This window comes from Vulpes vulpes, chromosome 10 (assembly GCF_048418805.1).
Source record: "Vulpes vulpes isolate BD-2025 chromosome 10, VulVul3, whole genome shotgun sequence".
NCBI lineage: Eukaryota > Metazoa > Chordata > Mammalia > Carnivora > Canidae > Vulpes > Vulpes vulpes.
In genome coordinates, this window is record NC_132789.1 from 66,876,543 (window position 1) to 66,901,417 (window position 24,875).

Genomic DNA, 24,875 nt, shown 5'->3' on the forward strand with positions numbered 1-24,875 from the left:
TCCCCACCCATGTTTTTCAATTGGCTAGCTTCGTACTCAGCAACAGACTCCATTCATTACATTATTATGGAGCCCCTAATTATGATCCTGGCATGTTTCCAGGTACTGGAAATACAGAGTCAACAAAAACAATGTCTGCCTTCATGAAGCTCACATTCTAATGGGGAAGATAGACAATAACAAGTAAACATGTAATATGTCAGAAGAAGAACAGCTATGAAAAAAAAAAGGGCAAGAAAAGGTGGAGCCTTGAATAGTGCTTGGCAGATGGTAGGCATTCAGAATAATTATTTGTAAGTGAATGAAAATAATAAAGTCTGAGGCTAATACCCTTTTTTCCTCTTTTCAGGTTCATCGCCATCATCTTGGTTTATGCTGGCCAATTCCAGATACTTACATGAATTCAAAACCAGTTGTTATCAACATGAATCTGAACAAGTATGACCATGCCTTTGATACTAAATGTTTGTTTAATCTTTTTTCGAAAATAGATAATCAGAAATTTGGTAGACTCAAAGATATAATACTTGATGTATAAACTAGAAATCCAGTTAAAAATCAGCTTTATTATATTGGAATCTTGAATATTCTGCTATATGTGGAAGATAAAAACATCTCAGAATTCTGTGTCGAAGACAGCAATATGTTGTCTAGCATTTGAAGAAACGAATTTCCCAGTTGCAAATTTTATTCAGAATTTTATTCAGAACTAGCAAATGAATTTTAACCACAAGACTTAAAAAATGTAATGGTAAGCTCCCCTGCCTGGTACATAGTTAAAGACTGCAACTAAACCAAAAATTCTGGATCATTAACACTTAACATATGGCTATAACCTCATAACATGTTTATATACATGTAAATATATATAAAACTAGATTCTTAACACATATAAATAAGTATGTATAAAACCCCAATTTTAAATGTTAAAATTAAAATCACCCTATACTCTTTAAAAAACTTAAACATGAATATATACAGAAATTCATCATAGCTCATTTGATAGTCATAACTTACTCTAAAAGTCTTAAAAAATATACTTTTCTAGTATGATTAAAATTTTATATAATTTTATTTACTAAGACTTCAATTTAATAAAGGTACAGGTATGAAGAAAGAAATCATGTAGGTCAGAGACCTGCTTGATTTCCAGATGGAGTTTTAACTTATAAAGTTAATAAACAGTTCAATAAAACTATAGTTATAGGTAGTCCTTAATAAATGGGGAGATTAGGAGGACTTTCTCCTTCATCTTCAAACTGTTCAGAAGCAGCAATAGGACTAGTTAACTCAACTCCACATTGTTCAGAAAGTTTTCTTAACTTCTCTTCTAAGAGAATATTCTTTTTCACTTCTTCTTTATAATTATACTTCAGATCTTCAATTTCTTCAAAAAATGAAGGATCAAAGTTTTCCAGTTCTTTTTTCAGCTTTTTTATTTCCTCCTAATAGAAACATGATATTTTTGAAAGGTATGTAGGAATATAATATATTCTTTAGATTTAAATTAAAGAAACTTAAATATAAACATAAAATCCAAAGTAACCTGAATAATCACATATATGCTATACAGGCAGAAGTATTTTCTTAGAATTCTATTAATAAGGTTTCACTGTACAGCATAAGTAACTTGTTAGCTGGCAAGTCAAATCATCTATTCTGTAAATTATGCCCTAGTTTTTGACTAAAACATCATTTCTTAAATTAGTGTGTGTGTGTGTGGGGGGTGGTGTAAACTAGTGGTGGCAACATTTAAGCTTTCTCTAAAAGTATATCAGATACTCTCACTGGGGCAATCAGAAAGACTTGGCTGTTCACAACACAAGTTATTTTGGTTAAGATTCTTTGGTTTAGGCTTCATTTATATTTTCTTTACAAATACCTTTTTTTTTTTTTTTTTAATGAATAACATTTAACTTACAAATATATTTAGAATTTGGGCAACTCTGGGACCTCTACCTGACTAAGGAATGTGTAAAGAGACAATATGAACTTCAGAATAGCTAGTGATCACTAGTTAATTCTTTAGTTTATGCTGTTTTGTTCTGTTTATAGATTCTTTAAGGGATAAAGCATGGCAAATATTTTTCTTTAATAAAAAAGGAGCTCTTCCTGAAAAGAATTTCAAAAGGAAATAAAAGACACTGTTCCCAATGTGACCCAAAACTTAAGAGTAAAATAATGAGCTATGCTTGTGAGAATTAAAAAATAAATTTATCTTTAATCCTATTTGTTTTATCTCAGTTTTTTTGTAGCTCTCGTTTAGTATTTTTAACACAGGTAACTATAATGAACTCTGCAATATCAAGGTCAAATATAAGTGTATCACATAACCCCAGGAATTTTTAGGATATATACTTAAAGATAGTCATAAAAGTTGCTTTTAACAGCTGTTTTCACAAAACATAATATAGTTAGATAAAATTACCTTCAAATGCTGCTTTTCTAATTCTGAGGTTTTGAGCTGTGTCTCTAAATCTTTTACTTTTTCCTTTAGTTGATCAGGATCTGCCAAAAAAGTTTTAAAAGTCAGATTCCATTTTATCCCACTCTGACAAAGGATTTCTTTTAGAGAATAAATAGAAAACTAAACCACGGCCTAGAAAATAGGGCATTTTATGGCTGAAAAACTTTCCAGGCTGTGAATACTGTAATGCTACCTTTTACAGTATTGTAATTCCATAGCAGACCAAGAGAAAAACCATCTGCTGGGTATTAGATGGGTAGAATCAGGGTAATTTTTCTAACCTAGAAGAAATTATTTTCCAGAGAAAAATTCTGATCTGAGCCAGGAAAAATTATTAGGTACTAAAAGGACAACAAAATAAGTAGACTGTTAGGTAAGGGGCTGCAGCCACAGCTGGCCAAATGCTCCTGGTACCCAGCAGTATTGACTATTCCATGAAGTCAGTCCACATTTACCGTGTAATTACTACACAAAAAATATGCCAGTCAGGATGGATAAAACAAAGAGAAATAAATCCTAATGCTATGGTCGGAAAATGTTAAGTACAGTACAAGAGCCTTAATTTATTGGATCCTTAACCACTCCCCTCACCTGGAGTTAACATCTCTAAATTTATAATGAGAATCAGTGGACAAATGGAACGTTTTATTTCATTGTCATCTTTGCTAGAAACATTTTCTTTAAATTAAACATAACATCTAGTATGTCATGTCATTTTGCAGCCACTGAAGTGTAAAATTTTAAAAGTAATGCTAAACTTTGAGAAATTAATGGTCAGCAAGACACATTTTCATGAATGAGACAGGAAGGTTGGTACTCTATTACGGTTCCCTTGGAATGGTCCCCTAATTATGAGCTGGAGACAAGAAATATTTTCTCATCCTTTTCTTTGGGAATAGTCAACAGAACTCATCTTCCTTTGGAAAGCAGAGCAAAATGATACTTTTCAAAACTTCTCTCACCTTTGTAGAAAGTACTATTTTTTCCACTTCAGTTATTTTTTTTTATTTTTTTAAATTTTTTATTTATTTATGATAGTCACAGAGAGAGAGAGAGAGAGAGGCAGAGACACAGGCAGAGGGAGAAGCAGGCTCCATGCACTGGGAGCCCCACGTGGGATTCGATCCCGGGTCTCCAGGATCACGCCCTGGGCCAAAGGCAGGTGCCAAACCGCTGCACCACCCAGGGATCCCGAAAGTACTATTTTTTATAAAGTCGGTTCTTAATCCCTGGAATGCTGTATTGAGTTGATTGTCTTAAAGGGGTACTATACGTTACACAGCTTACTAACGTAAAAGTAAAAGTAGTGCAGTAAAAGTAATTATTATGTACAGCACTTTCTGGAGTTTGCTTAATGGTATTGGATTGCATGATTGAAATGGCAAATTCCATACCAAAGGATTATTCCAATTTATACCTGAGCAACCTTTGACTATTTCAAACAGCTTTTTCAATATTCTACTGTATAGTCTTGTTGATACTTTGTATTTAAATAGTGCTTTAGAATTGCCAAGACCATTTCGGTTTGATTTTGAACCTTAGCAATCTTTGAAATATGTTAGGTATCCTTGTGTCCTGTAAATAGATGAGGAATATAAGGTTCTGAAATTCCCTCTCAGGAAACTTAGGTTTTTTTTTTTGTTTTTTTTTTTTGTTTTTTTTTTTTTCAGGAAACTTAGGTTTAGAGAGACCTGCCAAACGTCATAGCATCAGCAGGTCTTTGGGGGTGTGCTAGTCTGGTACCCTAAGCTGGCTACTAAAAGATACTGTTGAGAGAGATTTACATGACTGTTTTAGTTACCAAGAGGTAGATAAGGCAGTTTGCATGGTCAAAAACAGGGAATGGTGAGGGGCTTTGGAGTTCCATAGATTTAGGTTTCATCCTGCCTGTCAATGTCTAGCTGTTGTGACCTTGTTGCTTAACTTTAAGGTGACAATCCTAGGTAAAATGGAGACAACGGTACCCACCAAACAGCATCTTAAGAGTTAAATTATAAAATGCTAGGGTGGGGGGAGAAAAAACTTATAAAATGCTTGTAAAAGCACTTAGCATAGTGTCTGGTAAACTCGTACATGATAGCCTTAAAACAAAGTAGTAACAAGAATATGTGGTAGGATACCGAAAAAGGTGTATGAAATAGACTGTTCGGGTATAAATTTATATAATCCTTTGGAATAGAATTTGCCATTTCCCCATCACACTATTAAATATACATAATAAATGGTTCTTGTTAACATTGATGTTCTCAAAAGTCAACAACGGGTTTGTGAATATTGAACCATTCATTACTCTTAGGGAAAAAGTGAACACATATACATACTCATATCTTACATAAAGTATAATTATAATCCTGGAAACAACTCATCCTGGGTAGATTCTATTTTCTTTGTTTTACAAAAAAGAAAACAAAGTTCAGAAGAGTCAAGTGACTCTCCTGAGGCTGCACCCCTTGTAAGTGTCAGAGTTGGGATTTAAACCCAGACCAACTGGCCCCAGAACCAGAGCTTCTTGCCCTTTGATGCCCTGCCCTGTACTGTCTCCATCCTCTAGTCATTTGTATGAGAGCTGAAATAAGGTAGAGTCTCATCTTACTGGATCTCATCTGGAAAAAGGTGGGTCAGAACTTAAAATTTCACTACTGTATCTGCGAAAGCACTAGGAATACTAGTTTGGGGGTTAGAAGTAAATTTTAGTGAGTAGCTGAATTCACAAATACAGAATCTGAAAGTATTGAGGATCAACTGTTAATTGCATATACATGTATACACGACATATACACATGGATGCATACGCACATAGCAATGCAATGATTAATGACTTGTGAATTGGAAGCATGTAGAAGCCTAGACTTTAATGTTTTAATTTGTAAAAGGGAAGAGAATGCAGACAGTGTTTACTATATGTAGTTTTTAAGTTAATAATGAGAGGATGGGGTGCCTCCGTGGTTTAGTAGGTTAAGCATCTGACTTCAGCTCAGGTCATGATCTCAGGGTCCTGGAACTGAGCCCTGCATTGCATGGGGCTCCGTGCTCAGCGGGGAGTCTGCTCCTTACTTTCTCTCTGCCTTTCCCCCCCAGCTCCTAGTCTCTCTTTCAAATAAATAAACAAAATCTTAAAAATAAGAGGACAATAACATTTAGAAGATAATGTTCAGAGGGCTTAAAAGGGCCTATATATACTTAGAAACTGGAAGCCACAGACTTCATATTCAGTGCTTAGCACTTTATCATGATTAAATGTAACACTTGGAACATAAAGAGAAAAACATGAAGTATCTGCTGATACTATAAAGAACTCAGAGGACTCAATGGTAACATTATTCTTACGTGAAGGAAAGAACTCTGAAAACCTATCGGATTTGATTTCATAGGAAGACAGTCATCAGAAATCTGAATAAATAAAAAAAGGCAAGCCCTAATCCAAAAACTTGGGTTAGCTAACATGCTATAAGTATGTTATAAAGTACTTTACCAGATACAGAGTTTTCAGCTCCGCTTTGGTCTTTGTTAACTTCTAACTGATGGATTAATTCCGCCTTTTCTTTTTCCAGCTGACTTTTAGCTAATCTAGAACACAATGATTATGAGTTCAACCAAAACCACAAAAACCAGTCATTGATTTATGAAATATATGGGTATTTCTTTTGAACTGTATGATGTAAATTGCTGAGAACTTGCTAATAATTCATAAAGGTAAAGAGTTCTTCATTTACTCTGACTTGCAACACTACCTTCTCAAACTGAGATCACTGAATGAAAATTCTTCATGATTCTTAAAAGTCTGACCTGATGTCATTTTTAAGTTTTCTTTTTGGAGAAATCTCTTGAGAGTATTCCACACAGAACCCTGTAAGTGAATAATTTTTTTTCTCTCTCATTAATATTTGCCTCTGGAAAACTAAGATCTAACACATTTTGTACTATTAAGAAAGTTTAAATTGGAAGCTTGGCACTTATATTAGGATCTGGTTTACCCTTTTTTCAGTATCTATTATGTAAGAGTAACTGGCATCAGAAGGATGAAATAAGACTGATAAACTTGTTAGGCAGCAAGGTTGAAAAATCCTAATCTCTGTATGTAACAAACCTGGTCATAATTTAAAGTCTATTTTTTTAAAAAAAGGGTAGTCTTACAAACAGATAATGTACCTTAGAACTTGAAGCTCTTGTTGAAGGCTTTGCTCTGTCTCAGCACCTTCAGGAACATGTTTGAGAATCTCAATCTTTGGGCATAATGAAAAATTAAGAGACAAAGTCTGACATGGAAATACAAGGTTTTATAAAGATACACATTTTCTGTAAAGGGTAATAAAGGTTGGGTTTTCAAAAGCACACAAGATATGAATGCGTATCTGTTGTGTTCTATTCACTATTCATTCACAGTAATTACTGAGTACTGCATGCCAGGCATTGTCCTAGGCACAGGGAATGGAGTGATGAAAAAATAGACAAAAATCCCTTCTGGCATGTTCCTATGGTCCTTGGATATGACTTAGTGAGAAAGATACAGGGTAGGAAAGAAAAGAATTGCTAATCTAAGGGGTTTGGCTTAAACAAAAGGTTGAATGGTGGTGCTGTCCCCTTGATGGGCCTCCCAGGGGAGGTATTATCAATTGTTCATTTTTATCTACAAAAACAATGCCAAGGAGTGGCTTGAGCTGTAACACATTATTTTCTCTGGGAAAGAAAAATTACTTGCCTGTTGCTCAAGGTCTTCCGTGTATTTCTTAGCTTTTTGTTCCCTCTCTGTTGCTTGTCGTACAAGCTGTTTAAGATCAGTAAGGCTTTGGGTTTTTTTGGCAATATCAGTTTCCAATTCTTTCAACTTAGTTTCGTACATTCTAAAAATAAAGGTAAAAAAATGGCATAGAAACAAAATAATTTCTCATTGACTTAAAAGCCAATTCAAATTATTGCACTAAAAATAACAGACTGTCTTATTCTTTCTTCTTGTCAAATCTAGTCAAATTTTACATATTTATTTAGTAATGGGTGACAACAAGGGCTAAGTATTCCTAACTGACAGGCCAATTGAAATAGAGGATTTAAGTGTTTCCCAAGGTTATCAACAAAGATGGAGCCTGAATTTGACCACTGTCAAAAGAAGATTAAAATTAATATATTTTCAGTTACAAAACAAAAAATATAGTGCAATTCATCCATGGGAATATCAAATTCTGTATTATTGGGTAATCTTAGAAATATATTTAAAGATTACAAGTTAAAGCATTTCATATATACCTCCTGTATACACACACAGAAGCATACAGAGAAAAAATGAGGTATCCAGGTAGAACAAAGCCAAAAGGACACTACTGGGAAAGGAAAAAACGTACAAACAGGGGTGAGAAAATGGCATATGACATTAAAATCTGAATAGATTTGTAACCTTTAAAGAAATGACCAATAATTAAAAAAACCAACTCCAAAAGAAAATTTTAAAACATTAAGCAAAAATGATTTTATAGCATACCATACCACCTTAAAGGGAGACAATGCTCATAATATTCAAACTTTACCAGAGAAAAAAGGAAAGAATGCTGGGCAAGAAAATCAGGTGAGGACAGTATAAGGAAGGGAAATTATTATTTCAATACATTCAAATAGTTGTTGATACACCTTAGAAACTATGATTGGAAAGGAATGTTCTTAATCTGACAGACTGTCCACCAGAGGAGTGAAGAAGTATCAGAAGCTTACTCCTTGACTTCAGTTCTCCATTCAGATGCCCCACCCGATCAGAGAGGCCTTCTCTGATCAGCTATTTAAAATAGTTCCAATACCACCCAGTTTGTCTCAGCCGTCAGGATTAGGCCTGATAAGAACAGATGCCATTAGTTTGTTGAGTAAATAAGAAGATTTCAGCCTGAGGAGGACCTAGGTGTCATGGGTCCCAAAGAAATCTCTCCACCACTTTACTAAGTGGGTATATAATGCCAGCTGCAGATCCTAGCAAGGTTTTTGTTGGTTTTTAAAGTTTTTAGATTTAGGGAGGCTTGAGGCCAAGGATCAGAATTAGAATTAGCCTTCTCTAGCTCAAGTGGATTCTACAAGAACTTTGTAACTTTTTCAGAAGAGTTTACTGAAGGCCCACCCTATGCTTGGTTACCTTTCAGTTCTCAGATTTAGAACACACAAATGATGTAAAAGGCACAGTCATCTTCAATTATGATTAAATATTACCCCTCTCAAATGTGTATAAACTTTATGAACCCTTTTCATGTTAATAATTTTTCTGCAGCATCTCAGAGACCTTTTTAGAAAAGGAAGTACAGGGATGATCATCTCTAGATTAAAAAACAAAACAACACTTGAGCTCACAGAAGAGATGTTATTTACTTAAGGTCACAGTGAGACTTCAGTATTTCTAAAGCCATGGAAACCACCCAGCTCTACAGAAACCAGGCAAATAGGCCCTTTAGAGGAACATCTAACGTGAAGCAGAGAGTCTGGCATGCAGCATGAACTACAGTAAAGTATCTGCTCAGTAAATCTCAAACTAACTCAAAATTCTGAGTCTACATGTGATTGTAGAAGGAGGTAAAGGACCAAACCAGCAGTCAGCTGATAACCTTGCTGGTTGAGAGCTTCTGCGAGGGTCCAAGCAGACAAGACAGATTCCTTTTCCCTCAATCACATGTTATTTCATTTAGTCCTTCCCACTAGCTGTCTTGCAGAGTTAAGAGACAGCAAGATAGGGGAGGAGGGGCTCTGAGTATTGTCAGTATGGTGTTAGGACAGGAACCAAGGACCGTTCTCTAGGACTGTGGCCACCTGGGCTGTATTCTAATCTGCCTGCATAACCTTCCTCCTCAGACCTGTGGACAGGGCCAAGTACAGTGCAGCAGACCCACGTAGGACTTGGCTGTAGCCTCATAATGCTAGGGATGGTGACTTGATCCACCCCTCCTCAAGCCCACTCTAAATAACAGGTAGACATCAAATGAGAGACTGGAAATGTATGGACATAAAGAACTCTATGAATATGGTAAGATAAATAGGAGTTTGCCTTTAGCATTGGGGCCAGCAAATGTAAAGCACACACTTCATACAGCATGACTCTAAGAGGAAGACATGGGTAGCATCATATTAGTTTCTGGCTTCTATATGCCTTAAAGCAGCTGTTTAAGACAGGAAATGAGAATGACACCAAAGCTGCCTACTGACTCATTAGAGTCATGATGAGCCGCCCATGATGACAGTGGTGATGTTTACTAGTGAGTTCCTAACACTTTGACAGTGACAAAGTTTATGTGACCGGTAGGAATCACACCTGTAGAAAATGTTCACAGGATGGAAGAATGTCTAGGGTCAGAAAGCAAAGGGCAGTGAACTGAAGCTACTGCTGAATTCATCTGTCAAGGCTGTTTGAAGAACAAGTTGCCCAAGATATAACTCCAAGACTAGGGGCACCTGGGTGGCTTGGTTAGTTGGGCGACCAACTCTTGATTTTGGCTTGATCTCAGGGTTGAGATCAGGCCCGGCATGGGGCCTTGCGCTCAGTGGGGAGTCTGCTTGGGGTTCTCTCTTTCTCTGCCCCTCCTCCTGCTCACACACATTTACTCTCTCTCTTTCTAAAATAATCTTAAAAAAAAAAAAAAAAAAAAAAAAACCTCCAAAATTGCAGTGTAGCCCAGTTCCAGTATGCTGTAGGTTGCAACAAGACAGCTCAATTGTTCCTGGCTTATACTTGAGGTAGAGAATGAATGTAACACGGAGGCTGAGTTGTGGCTGGAGAAAAGCAGCAGCTGGCTGAAGCTGGGCACCACTGTTCGAGGCTCGCAGATGATAGCTGTTTCCTGATGCCCACCCAGCTCCAACATCCTCGGCCCAGCCCCAGCTCTGCTTTGTCACGTGCACTGCCACCCAAATTAAATATCTGAAGGAAGAAAAAACACCTTTTACCTGTTCTAGCATTGCCCCTAAGTATCGTGTTAAAAAACAAAAACAAAAACAAAAACAAAAACAGTATCGTGTTAAAGCAAACCACCAAACAGTTCATGAAGGAAAGAACTAAGTTAATCAGAGTAGTGTCATACTCTTTTTTAAACATTAATGGCAGCATTAGAACTGGTTAAACTTTGTGCAAGTTTTAAACTATTTGTTCCTACCTTGTCATAACAATTGATTTCCAGCTCTTGCTGTCAGCACCTTCTAGCTGTGGGCCTCTACTTTCTGCCAACTGTAATCTCTTACCAGTCTCTTCTAGTTGAACTGTCATCTTCTCATTTAATATCTCTAAATTATTCTTAGCTATCCGCAATTTTTCTGCAGCTTCAGTCTCCTATCATTAAAGACTAATTAGTACAAGGTAACAAAACAATAGTGTTCTCAAAGATGTAATACATTGAAAATTACCACTATAAATCAGAAAACAAAAGTAACCTGGCACTCTAAATGCTGATTAAAATTCCAATAAAAATCCAATGTTTCCTTTACTCTAAAATAGCAGTATGATCATAATTAGAACAGATCATATAAACGAGGTTAGAAAAATATATTTGCAAATATTTTACTCTAGTGGTTACTTTACATTTGTCATCTTTGTAGTATTTATAGATAATGGGATAGTTTGTCTCAATAGACTCAGAAGATGTTTTGCTTTGACCAATACTTGAGAGACCTAGCTGTGAGCATAAACTATGTGTAAGTACCGTAGATAATTTCCACTATTAAACTTTCATTTAAAGCACACTACACTCTGGCCTCACAGTATATTCAGATACTGCTGTAACTAGCCTAAAAATCTCAATTTCAATTTATTCACTGGATCATCCATATAAATAGCACCACCTATTTGGGGCAAGGAATATATTTTGCAACTTAAATAGAAAGGAATCTTACTATTTAACAACACAGTTTCATATATTCCTTACATCAGTCATTGTTCTGAGCCATGTGCACTAATCTTAACTCATTTAAATCCTGCAGGAACTCTGTGAAACAGGTATATTTATCATTCCCAATCTTATAGATGAGGAAATTGAGGGATAGTGAGGGGTCGGTAGCTTGCCTTTGTTTCCACAGCTAGTAATTAGTAGAGCTAGGATTTGAACCCCAGACAGGTAGCTTCTACATTACACTGCCTCTTAATTTATTATTTTCAGTGTACCTCATGGTGAAAGGATGGCAGCCATAAAAATACAATTCCTAAATCTTTTCATATCTACTCTGAATAGACATGCTCATTAACTTTTTCATTCAGCTTTTCCTAGATGTATTAGTTAATTAACATAAAAAGTAATTATTAATCAGTAACGAATGTCATACTTTTTTAAGTTCTTTACGAAGCCTTTCATTTTCAGCAACAATCTTCTCTGTCCCTTTGGTCTTGGATTCATAGTGTATGCTTAACTGACGTCCAAGGTGAGCTTTAAGTTTTTCTAATTCAACCTATTTCAAACAAACAAACAAACTATACATTATGAAAACAAGGAAATAAAAGATCCTATAAACTCATTAAAACTTAATTCAAAGCAGTTTTAGAGACCATTTTTTGATAGAATTAAAGCCTTCCCTTTCATATTGGTCATCTAGAGCAGAGGTTTCCAACCTTGGTTACCCAGAATGAGTTGACACTTAAAATCACAGTATCTATAGTAGGACCCACCCCAAAGGAGCAATATCAGGACTGGGGGCATAGGCATCCACATATTTGAGAACAGACACAGGTAGGTATTTATGCAGCCAGAGTGAGAACCATTAAAACCATTTCATATAACAGGAGTATATTTAAAACCTTCCTTAAAAAATATAAATTATAATAGTAAAGACATTCCATGTGAATGATCACATTAAAAAATTACCTTCAACTTTTCATTTTCCAGCTCAATATTAGCCATTTTTTCACTGGTCAGTATTCCTGATGCTTTTTTCAACTGTTCATTTTCCCTTTGGACTTTTTCAACAACTTTTTTCATTAAACCAATGGTTTTTTCTAGTTCTGGGATTGTCTTTCCACTTCTACCAGACTACAAAAGAATATGTTAACTTTTTATCTGATCAAATATCTGAGACAGTAGAAAATAAAACACCAACAACATAACAGGCTCATTATTATACTTGTTGATTCCTAACTTTTAAAGCCAAAACCTGTATTCAATTCATTGTTAAAATAATCCTTTGCGATAGGAATTATGATCCTCAGGACTCAGAGAATTTGGTATTCCTAGTCATGCAGCCAATAAGTAACATCTCAAATACTCTAGCCTTGATGTCTGTTCCAAATTAATAAGTTTGAGAACCTAAATTTTCTATTTAGCTAATGTTCTTTCCTGTATACCTGAATTTTCTTTATATGAAAAAAAACAAAAAAAAAAAAAACAAAAACAAAAACAAAAAAACCCACAAAAGAAAAGTTGTGTCATTAAAAAGCTCATAAGTAACCAAATTTGAATTGCAGAATAGAGGTGATTTTCTCTAAGATCAGCCATTGATTAGAATTCAGTTTCTAATACAACTATAAGAGACATATAAAATTTAAAGAAAACCTAGTGTAGAGTTGTTAATAGAGATGGGTCACTAATAACTGTCTCTTATGCTTTAAAATAAGGTTTTTAACAGTTGAGCAAAAGAATCTGCTTACATATTTGCATTTTAGTCAGTATTCACACTATGCAATGAATAACCCTACATAATTTTAATACATAATTTTACATAATTGTAATATATATTTTCACAACTTAGAAAAGGCCAAATTAACAGATTTTTATTTATGAAATTAATGTTGCTGTCAGATGTTTGTTCTGAATACTTTTCTAGTAATAACTCAATATTTTCACCAAATCTGTCATATATTTAATATTATTACTTGTATAAGTTTTTATAATAATCACTTCCATTTGTGCCACTTGCTAACATGAAATCAACAGGGGCTTAAATCTTTGGCAGGGGCCTCATAAGCAGCATTTATTCATTGTAAAAAGTGAATACAAAATAACGAGAAGAAATATGCAATAATAAAAAAATTGGTAAACATATTACAGAACATTATACTAAGAAGCTGCCATGGAAATCATAAAGAATAGTTAGAATTGGACTAAAAATGTTAGAATTGGACTAAAAGCAGTTAGTAGTTACCTTAATGAACAGAAGGAGGGTTCCTAGAAGTTAAATGTTTTCAAAGTGTGAAGGGAGATGCAATGAAAAAAGATGTGGAGTCCCAATTGAACTAAAATGCATGCAAGGTGTGACATGATAAAATTCATTGACTTGAAATGAAAAAAGCTTTATGATGTTTTACATTGTAGACACAGCAGAATAAAAACCAAGACTACTGGCAATAGTAAAGGCATATTGCTACTGTTACGACATATCCAAACTTGCTTTTTTCATTACCAACTTATCACTTCTGATACCAAAACAAATATATGGCATATTCTCATACACTCACCCCTCTAACACGACCAAGTTTCCGTTCAACTTCTGCTTTTTCTTTCTTAAGAAAATCACACATCTCCTTCAAATCTCTTACTTGACTCTGAAAAGTTAGAGCAAGCACAGAGCAGTTTAACATAGTCATAGCTGCTGAAAAGGAAAGGCAAATCATTCATTTGAACTATCAGTCTCTTTAGCTGTATAGGCAAACTGAACAAGACGGTCTCTACAGCAATAAGGATTTTGAACTAAGACATATGTTGAATTAAAGTTCATTAATACAAGGATATTTTATATATGAATTTCAAGAAATATTTTCCACATTACTACCTTAGTACAGAGTTTAGAACTTTGATTTTAATCGCCCCATAAATTACATATGTAGACCTTTACCCAGATGGCACAGAGAAACAGCTGAAATAATAGTACTGGTTCTGTTCCTAGAAGTAGGATATAATTATATCATTACCAGTGAAATTAACAGACTGCTAATATTCTAGGTTAGAAAACAGAATGGGAACAATTAGCCAGCCAAAAGAAAAAAAGTTCCCATAAATAGGATGAGATTTGGAAAACTAAAGATAAACTTATAATAATCAAAGTAAAATTCCTAAAAGAGATAATTACCCTGATTTTTTTTAAATGTAGAGAATTAATTTTTTAGAAATGTCCTAATATTTTAAAGAGTGATGATTGTCAATGAAATACACCAACCATCCTCTTGCCTCAGGGCTTTGAACTTGCTATTTCTGTTGTCTGGAACTCTTTCCAGTACCTGTATGACCCACTTCCTTACAATCCCCTAGCTCTCTGCTAAAATATCACTTTACTAAGAAAGCCTTCCCCTCTTACTGTAATTTAAATAGCAGTTCCATACACTCCCAAACCAACCAACCAACACACACACACACACACACACACACACACACACCCTTTCACACCAACTGTGCTTTCTCTTATCACTTAACATCAACTGACATACTATATATTGACTTTTTACTTATTTATTACCAATCTTCCCTACTAGAATGTAAGTTCTACAAGTGCAAGAAGTTTTTTGATTGCTGTTTCCCAGCACTTAGGAGAGTGCCTGACAACAAAGTAGGCTTTCAACAAATAAGTGTTACATGAACAAATGTAGAAAGTGTAACACTGCCATAATATTTCACGAATGCGAGTTCTGACATCTTCATAAATATGAAGAGGGAGAAAAAGGTTTTCAGGCATTAGATTTCCTAAATAGAGTAAAGAACATTAAATTTACCTTTAATCTTGGCAAATCTTTATTTGCTTGTTCAAGCTGAAATTTTAGTTCAATATTTTCAGATGACAACTTCAAGTTTTCCCTCTGAAGCTCTTGTTCCTTTTGAAAATGATCATCTGACTCTATCCCGGAAGTCTTCAGGAAAATAAAGTTAGGAATATTTTTAAGTTTTAATAATAAAAGTGGCATAAAACATATTGGATAAGAAAACACTAGCTAAAGGGGAACATTTTTCCTCAAAAAAAAAAAAATGAGAGTTAGAGAACTCTAGGAAGAATAGCTCCAAATAGATAGAATATAAGAATTGCAGGAGAAAAGGCAATGCAGTTTAATTAACAGAGAAAGCAAAGTCAAGAATGTCTTAATAAGGGGCAGCCCCAGTGGCACAGCAGTTTAGAGCCACCTGCAGCCTGGGGTGTGATCCTGGAGACCTGGGATCAAGTCCCACATCAGGCTTCCTGTATGGAGCCTGCTTCTCCCTCTGCCTGTGTCTGTGCCTCTCTGTCTCTATGAATAAATAAAATCTCTTAAAAAATGTATTAATAATGTCCACACATAGATTATCTCCATTATCTCCATGTAGACTCTCATAATGGCTAATAAACTAATTTGTGCCAGGTTTTCCTGTCCAAAAGTATGGTTATTATTTGTTATGGATTATATTATACCCTAAACCCTACCCCACCCTCAGATTCATATGTTGCAGTCCTAATCCCAGTACCTCAGAATGTGACCTTATTTGGAGATGGAACATTTTCAGGGGTACTCAAGGTAGTCAGTAGGGTGGGCCCCAACCCAGTCTGAGTGGCGTTCTTACGAAAAAGGGAAATTTGGATACGGACAAATGCATAGAAAGGAGATCATATGAAGGGGCAGGAAGAAAATGGCCACCTGCAAGCCAAGGAGAAGGGCCTGGGATAGATTCTTCCCTCACAGGTTAAAGAAGGCATCAGCCCTGCCAATTCCTTGTTTTTTTGATTTCTGGCTTCCAGAACTGTGAGATAAGTTTCTGTCAGGCCACCAAACCTGTGGTGCTTTGTTACAACAGCCCTAGCAAACAATACACAAATCTATAAAAAGTAGTGCCTTAATTTCTTCTTCTTTCTTGGGAAAGCTCTTCTTCCTTCCTTGGGCGAGAGCAATCACTCCCTCCTCTGAAATCCAGTTATACTATATTTGCATTTCTCTTGGCATGAATCCACTTTGGGTTATTACTTATGTTCAGCTTTTACTTTTCATCCTAAACTACGAGTCATTTGAAAGAGAAATAATGTGCTTGGTTACTTTATCCTACACAGTGGGAAGAAGAACACCACCTATCTTGTATGACTTACAAGCATCATACAAAATAATCTTGTGTAAATACTCAACATAGCTTAGTTTGTCCTCCTTCACCCCCTTCTCTCTCTCTCTAGTGACTTGATGGACTATCAAGTCAGTAACTCCACAGACATTATAGTTTAAAAAAATACAGTACTGTACAAATATATCCATTATACATGGCTTTATAATGTGTTTTAATTAGCAGTAGGTTAAATACTTCACATTGATATATTTATCCTGAGGTAATAAAAACAAGTGTAAACAAAATTAAAGACACTAAAAAATAGGATATAGAAAAGTAAAGAAATTCTAGGCGGTTTGATTCTGACCTGAGGGCACAGAACACTGGCAGAGACACTGCTCGTATCCACCAGACTTCTATTCGTTCAAAGGAATGTGTGTGCATATGCACATATAGAGTGGCAAGAAGAAGAACACAGACGTCTTTGTTGATGTCTGTACCACAGAAATATGTCTGTGCTTATTCTCTGTCAAATAACCCAAGTATACATTCTGATCAACAGTAGGCAAATCCTGCCACCTGCAAAATCCTCGGTTTTTCCATCTTACAAATGAAGGCATGAGATGGGGTAATTTTTAAGGCCTCTTCAGGCACAGAAATCTGTAATGCCCTGTCTCTGAGCTCTTGTCACCCTCACTTCATCTCATCTGTCCATGGTAGCTATTTATCAAATGATAAACACCTATGGGTACCACTGGTTGAAAGACATAAAATACATTAGATATCACTCACAGAAGAGAGTACTTCTATCTTATGATTTCATATAAAGTTTTTTGGTTTTTTTTTTCTTTTTAACACAGTTCTCTCCTCACTAAAACATGGAGGCAATAATGTAAATACTTAGGGATCACTTTTACCCTCAATTCTCAAAAAACAAAATTAAAAGTATTAGTTGAAATTGTGCAGATTTCTGGAAAATAAATTCTAATGAAACTCTCTAGTCTGTAAAAATAATATAAATAAAATTTATAATGAATTTTATGAGATTTCCAATTCCTTTACAGAAGAGGAATCCTGCTAAAAGGGATATACTACTAGGGGTGCCTGGGTGGTACAGCTGGCGAAGTGTCTGACTTTTGGGTTTCAGCTCAGGTTGTGATCTCAGGGTTGTAAGATTGAGCCCTGTGTCACTGTGCTCAAGTACAGAGTCTGCTTAAGATTCTCTCTCCCTCTCCCCTCTGCCCCTCTCTACTGTGTGCTCTCTAATATAAATGAGTAAATAATAAAAAAAGGGGGGATACACTGCTAGAAACCAAATTCCTAGTGGATGGGAGTTAAGGAAACACAGGGGAAGTCTCAAGTAAAAAAAACACATTATGAACCTTGATAAAGAAATGAAGTAAGAATTAAGACACTTTCATCTATTTTCTCTTCACATTTAAATGTTTGTTTCTATTGATTGTTTTTAGGACTTGGGTGACTGGAATATCTAAGTGGAAAGGATAAAGAAAAAAAGATAAATGCTATTTGATTTTACCTGGGGGCAAACATGTCTTAGTCTGTACATTGTAAACTGACCCAAAAGTTGTGAGATCATAAACTACAGACTTAGACTGGTCTTTATATCTGCTTCTGCATCGCTAGAGATGTTACTCATGCTCCAAGCTTCCGTGTAAAATAGAAATAATACTCTGCAAAATGCTATGAAAATTATACCTCAGCACAACATAGACACAACTTTTCATTGTAAAGTATTTGTCATGTGTGGCAAAGAGATGACCAAAGAACGTCCCACAGTATGGTTACACATTTTTACTGATAGTATTTACTGTAGTAAAAGCTTGTGATGAGATTTCAGAGCATCCTGAATTAGAAATCTCTAAGGCAAAATGAACACCTCTAAAGAGCCTGATTTTCATCACCCTGTTAGCTAATTCTTTTTACACGAGTAGTAGTGGTACAACAGTGAGTACTATAATGAATTGGGAAATGTATACCATTAATTTTTGGAGGAACTAGTCAAATATTAGAGCTTAAGATGAATATCGTGAATAGTTAAATTTTTTTTTAACAAATCCTACACAATTTATTTCCATTTGTACCATCTATGCACACTACGTGGTATCAGAAAATTCAGCTAACAAACACACACGGGGCTACCATAGACTCACACCTGGGACACTTCATTTCTTGGCTGGACTGGTACATCGGTTTCACAATTTGCCTGTGCATCTTCCTCAGCACACGGATCCAGTGCGGCAGCAACTGTGGCATAACCAGGGTCCTCTCTGGTAGATTCTTCTGGATCCAAGTGGTTCCTGTGACTCACATCTTCAGCCATGTATCCCTTCCCTTCATCATTCTGGCCTACCTCATTCTCATCATTGTTTTTATGTTCCTGTTTATTATTTTCACAACAGTCTTGACTAATGTTCTCAATTTCAGGATCTGGTTCATTTTCGAAAATGAACTTAACATCTGCCAAGATACCATTAGTTGACCTAAATGGACTTGGCTTGCTTTTGGGTCTTGTCTCAGATTTATTGAACTCTGCAGGATCTACAATATCTTCTGTTGTGTGTTTTTCTTTATTACTGTAATACCATAGAATATTTTTAGGTACCTGATGATATAAGTTGTCACTGGCATCTATTCCCTTCCCATTTTTAATTCTGAAAGCTGTTTTGGGTTTTTTTCTGTTCCTGTATAAAGTGTTCTTTTTGTGAAAAATATTATGCCTGTATTTATTAACACTGGTAGCAAGGGTAGAAAGTGCAGTTGTGTCACATAACAGATTCTGCTTGAAGCAGAAGAAAGAGAAGAAACGTGAAAAGAAGAAGAAAATAATAAAAATATACACACTACTTGTTTTAAAATAAGATACAGCAAACAACTCTATATTAATGATTTCTTATAAAGGAAAACTAGAAATATATCACACGTTTGAATGGAAACATGCTATAACATAGTTTTCTAATTTACCCAATTGTATGTTCTTGCCACATCAAAACTGGAAATGTAACTTCATTTAAAATCTCATTTGTAATAAAATTCTTATGCTTTGCATAAAACTTTAAGATTACTTATGTAAGAAGGATTAAAGTTAATATACATCACTACCTGGTAAAAATAAAGGTTGGATTTACTGCACTAATATTCCAAAAAGAATCTAATGTTGTGGGTCCGATAAAGGTACAAGTTGATATCACTTTTAAACTTTAAAAACAGAAACAAAAAGATGTACACTTACTGAAGGTCTAGAAGATGCATCCTTTGAAAACTGTTTTTCTAAAACATGAAGTTTTTCTTGGAGGTATCTGTTTTGTAGATGTAAATCCTCTATGACAGAATCTCGAGGAAGAGCTTGGCGGCTCCTAGGAGAAGCAACCACAGACACTTTACTATTCAAACTTCAACTTTTCACAGATTCACTATAAGAAGATACCGAAAAGAAAGAAAATATGTATTTATTAGCACTGTATATTTATTTTAAATTCTACAAAACTTATAAACTTCACAAAAATTAGGACATGACTACTTATATTATAAAGTGATCCTCTACAGAGGATTGCTGCATGGCTCTTCTGAATTAGGAGTTAACAAGTGTATTTTGATTTACAGAAATATATTAACATCTTTAAGGAACATGCATCTATTTATATGGCATTGTGTAAGACAAATCAAAATAGCCACTACTTTTAAAACATTATATAATAACCCCATAACATCTGTGTGCTTCTTGAGAAACTCAAGGATTTAAAAAAGGCTCTTACTGGTGCCAGATAACAATCTGTTCCTCCACCTGTCACATGTGTGGCCTACAAGACCCTCCATAATCTGGCCCCACTACACCTATTCAATCTAATTGACCAGGGGTCTACTTTTACTAAGGCAAAAGGTCTACTTTTACCTACACATTAAAGCTTCACCCCTGCCACTATGCATCTAATAGGGTTCTGCTCTTTTGGAATGTCCCTCCTCCCTTTAATACCTAGTTCTGATACATGAAACTTAGAAATTCAATTTGAACTGAGAAGATAAGTTTCATCTTTTCTAACAAATCTCCAATTACTTTGGCCCACACAGATTCACATTATTAGGGGGAAAAATTAAACCTCTAACAGTATTAGGTTTCAAAACTAAAATATTTTGATCCTTGTGAAAACTGCAAAGGAGAATAAAAGGGTTTACCGTTGTTCTGAACATATGTTTAGATCAAGAAAAGGAAGGGAAAGAAACAGGTGTTGAAAGAATTCTTCGATCGCTTTTTTCTTCTCAAGAAAAAATTCTGAGGGATTTAAGAAACAATGATTTAGACAAAAAGGGGAGGAATGGAAGTTAGAAGCTCACAGGTGTTCCTTTAAGAGTTCATATTACATTAAGACTGACCCAATCGGGCAGCCCAGGTAGCTCAGCAGTTTAGCGCCGACTTCAGCCCAGGGCGTGATCCTGGAGACCTGGGATTGAGTCCCGCCATCGGGCTCCCTGCATGGAGCCTGCTCCTCCCTCTGCCTGTGTCTCTGCATCTCTCTCTCTCTATGTCTCTCATGAATAAATAAATAAACCCTTAAAAAAAAGTTGACCCAACTGCAAGCATTACAAAGGAAGCACTAAGCACCATTAATTACTAATGGTAATTTTTGAATATTAACAGAAAGGAAAAAAGTATGATAAACTTAAGAACAGCAAGTATCCTCATATCCAAATATGATAGATAGGTACCAGACTTCAAACATGATCATTAAGATGATTCCGGACTGCTTGTAAGCACGTAGCAGAGGAAGTAACAGATGATGTAAAACTATGTTCATCTAAGAAGTGAATGAAACAGATTATTACAGTTTCGTTAGGACACGACTGTATTTTGCTTTACATGACTGTGATTGTATCAGAAGACACAATTTGGAAAGAGATGACGAAACAAAAAAATTTCAAAGGCTCTGCTAAAGAAATGGCACGGGTAGGGGGTGCACTGGTTCTAGGTACAGTGTAGTAATAAACACGTCCAATCTTGTCTCTCCCAAATGCATGGAACAGCTATTTGAGAACTTTGAAAAGTAAATATTTTACACATTGGTACAAAATACCAGAATTTGAAGTGTCAGCAAACAGGCAGTAATTTGCCTTTTCTTTTCCTCTGATGTTTCTTGGCCTGAATACAACGCTGAACATGAAACCTGAGCGTGAGTGTTAATATGGAGGAAAGAAGCTCCAAAGAAGCCTTAGAATTCCAGCTCCAGCAAGGAAAAAGGGCACTTAGGATACTTCCAGAGAGTACAACCATTCCCCTCCCCATTATTTTTTTCTTGTATCCATTCTCTCCTCCTCCCTCAAGTAATCCCATGGCAGTGGTGGTGGCAGTGGTGACTGCAATGAGAACCCATAGGAGCTGAAGTATTTAAGAGAAGGAATCTTCTCCAAATGGTAGAGTTGTGATTGCTATGGAGGTACAGTGGCAGTAGTCCCCCTCCCCCACACCCTTCCAACCCCTCTTTCTGCTCTCCTTTTGTTTGCTCAGTTCCAGACAGGTGCACAACTGCTGAAGTGAACAGTAGAACAGGGTTCCCCTGAGCTCCAATTTCATTCGAAGTAGCAAAAGGGGGAGCCCTAGGGAATCAAAGTATTAGGGAGGTCACTGAAAGTGAGGGACACATGAAAGGGATCTTACAAAGTCCTTTATGAATTTATGGGCTCATTGTTGAGCTGGGTGTGCCTGGATCTGATCTTAGAGTAGCAAAGACTCAAAGAAGTGAACTAACGGACCAAAGATGGCCCAGGTGCTAGACTTCCAAACTGGGAGGTGCACAGGCAGGACAGATCCAGAGACTGTAAACACTTTGAAAAGGAAATGGACATTGGAACCACAGCCCACAGAAAGCAGGGGGAACATAGGGCCGGAACCTAGCCAAACTGCCTATTAAAACAAAAATATCTACATTCTCCATAGAATTTACCAAGATCCAAAGTTTCACCACATAATATTCAGAAATTCAAGAATACAATCCAAATTACATGGCATACAAAGACCCATGAATATCTTAACTCACTTTGGGAAAAGACAACAGTACCCAAGTCTAAAGTAATACACGTTCATTACATCCGTTTCTATGGGTCAGCTAGTTTTTCTTCATTATAACAGGTACCACATTTTTCATGAAACAGCCTACCTCATATAGGAAATGTCATTTTCTAAGTCAAGATTTCTCTTTTTCAATTCTTCCAACTCTTTTTCTGACTCGAAAGCTCGCACTCCCATAACTTGATCAACAGTAATGCCAGTTGTTTTTAGTTTCCTCTGCAAACTAAGTTTCTCTTTGTCAGCTCTGTGGGATTTAACATAGCATCATGAAAATATATAATTCACTGTTTTGCTCATTCAGTTTATTAAACCACATCTCATTCATTATAAGACCAACATAAAAAACTAGATCTTTCTGTATTTGCTATGAGCTAACTTATCTCAAAATTATAGGAAACTCCACTTATAAACTGTTAGAATACTTTTAAACACATTTTAAAGAAAATAAAAAACTGAGTCATAGATAATGATAATTAAAACTAGGAAATTTCTCAAGTATGATATCAAATATGTACTATCAAATATGATAAAACAATATAACTTCCAGATCAATTAAAGACTGCATATAATTAGGCTTAAATTTGAACTCACTTGGCAAAAAGATCCTTCAAAGTATTCAACTGCTTTGTTAGGATATAGACTTCCCCCTCTTTTTCTTTCAACTTGTTTCTAATTCCCTCTATTTTAGTTTGCCATTTTTTACCTTCTTCCCACCTAATTAATTCTTCTTTTGTACTCTATAAATAATAACAGAGGAGAAAAATCACCGATATTGTTTTTAATGTCAAGATTTATCCATTACAATTTACTAGAACAATGGCACACCAATACTTTGAGAATATGTAAATACATTCATTTGGCTATGTAATTTCTAGAATCTTCAGATATACCAAGTTATTACCAGAAATGACCCTCAGTTTAAGGGTTCTGTATTCTATCACTTAGTAGATGATATTCTAGGGAACAGTCTGGACTAATGCTAGCAGACTTAGGAGTCTTTAAGATTTTAATAACAATGATCATGATCAAAGTAAGCTTCTAACAAAGAACATGTAAGTATAAATGACTAATCCAATTTTAACCAAAATAACAATCTTTGAGCATCACAGTCTCTTCAAATCTTCAATGCACATGACTTCTTTTATTCAGTAGATGGTTATATAGTGTTAGTCATCCACCAAATACTATTCTAGGCACTAGAAGCAGAAGCAATGAATAAACTATAGAAAAAGCATTACAATCTAATTAATGTTGGTTGGGTAGATTAGGGAAAGGGAGCAAGATATAGACAAAAAGCAGGAAAAAAATATAATGTAGTACATTAGCTGATGATAAGTGCTGAAAAAAAAAGGAGCAAAGAGAATTAGCTAATAGCACTAGCAATGCTATTGGAATATATAAATTGCCTATACATACATTTGTATCAGTTTGCATTTTTAGCTCTGAACTCATGTTAATGCTATTAAGACTGCTTCATTATGTTTTCTAGTGTAGTATGTCAGAGCACCTTTGTATTGAAATATGAGAAATATAAAAATATCTATTATTTTTATAAATTATTTTTGTTTCTTTTTCATTTATAATGATTTTTTTGAAATTACACATGTAGGTAGTTTCTATTAACTATAAATTTCTTTTTTTATTTAAAGATTTTATTTATTTATTTGAGAGACATATCAAGAGAGAACATGAATAGTACAAAGGATGTTATGCTACATTGTATTTATTACAAAAAGCAATGTCAGGGCTGAAAGAGTTAAAAGCCACAGTTTAAAATGCCCAACTAAGATAAGTTGCCCTATCAAAACTGTCTTCTTTGACACTGGCCAATTTTTTTACCTTATTTTTTTAGTTCAGCTAACAAGTATTATTTTAAAAAACATAAAAGCTTCAGTGTTTGATCATTATTAACTTTTTTTCCTAAATATATATATAAGGAATTTTGTGACTTCCAGAAATATAAATATTAGTTTGGGCATAATGGTATATAAGTAATTCTGTAGCATGGAGTGCTTTGTAGGGATTAGGCAATTCTATCCCATCTGACATTACCCTCAATTAAGACAGCAAAAGGAGGCTGAAATAATTTAAAAATGAACCACAACAACAAAAAATAAAGGCAAAGGTCACCAAAGATGTTCTAGAATGGGGAAGAAGATAGAATGCAGAGAGTTCTCTTTTCACATTTTCTGTACCAACAGCCTCTCAGGCATGGATTTCAAAATAATTTAACTTGCATTTTAAATTTTTCATTCATTTAATAAATACTGAGCATCATACATGCCAAGGACTGTTGTAGATGGCAAGGATACAACAATAAACAAATCAGGCAAAATTCCTGCCATGAAAGCTTATAGTCCAAAGGATGAACACATAGACAAGTAAATCTCTAGTGTGTCAGATA

General features: G+C 35.2%; 2 protein-coding genes across 6 annotated transcripts in view; one reads left to right on the forward strand and one right to left on the reverse strand.

Moving 5' to 3' along the window:
- Positions 1–24,875, forward strand: part of RLIG1 (RNA 5'-phosphate and 3'-OH ligase 1) — a 97,027-nt gene that overhangs the window by 10,934 nt on the left and 61,218 nt on the right. For 2 of the 4 annotated variants that reach the window (XR_011994899.1, XR_011994898.1), the window contains exon 7: positions 350–438. Coding sequence is in view for 2 of the 4 variants with exons in the window: in XM_072724550.1 (XP_072580651.1) it covers positions 350–438; positions 3,506–3,680 (264 nt within the window). In the remaining 2 variants the exon portion in view is untranslated. Of the gene's footprint in view, positions 1–349; positions 2,230–3,505; positions 6,800–24,875 lie in introns of those variants that run through there. The other 2 variants (XM_072724550.1, XM_025992199.2) reach the window with 2 other exon arrangements.
- Positions 679–24,875, reverse strand: part of CEP290 (centrosomal protein 290) — an 86,173-nt gene continuing 61,976 nt past the window's right edge. For both annotated transcript variants that reach the window (XM_072724548.1, XM_072724547.1), the window contains exons 42-54: positions 23,063–23,208; positions 22,560–22,715; positions 19,643–19,766; positions 15,108–15,242; positions 13,860–13,946; positions 12,274–12,438; positions 11,738–11,860; positions 10,579–10,751; positions 7,167–7,308; positions 6,617–6,690; positions 5,940–6,034; positions 2,429–2,508; positions 679–1,445 (exon numbers count right to left, since the gene is read on the reverse strand). In XM_072724548.1, coding sequence (XP_072580649.1) covers positions 1,215–1,445; positions 2,429–2,508; positions 5,940–6,034; positions 6,617–6,690; positions 7,167–7,308; positions 10,579–10,751; positions 11,738–11,860; positions 12,274–12,438; positions 13,860–13,946; positions 15,108–15,242; positions 19,643–19,766; positions 22,560–22,715; positions 23,063–23,208 — 1,731 coding nt within the window. In that variant the 3' untranslated portion in view covers positions 679–1,214. The remainder of the gene's footprint in view (positions 1,446–2,428; positions 2,509–5,939; positions 6,035–6,616; positions 6,691–7,166; positions 7,309–10,578; positions 10,752–11,737; positions 11,861–12,273; positions 12,439–13,859; positions 13,947–15,107; positions 15,243–19,642; positions 19,767–22,559; positions 22,716–23,062; positions 23,209–24,875) is intronic.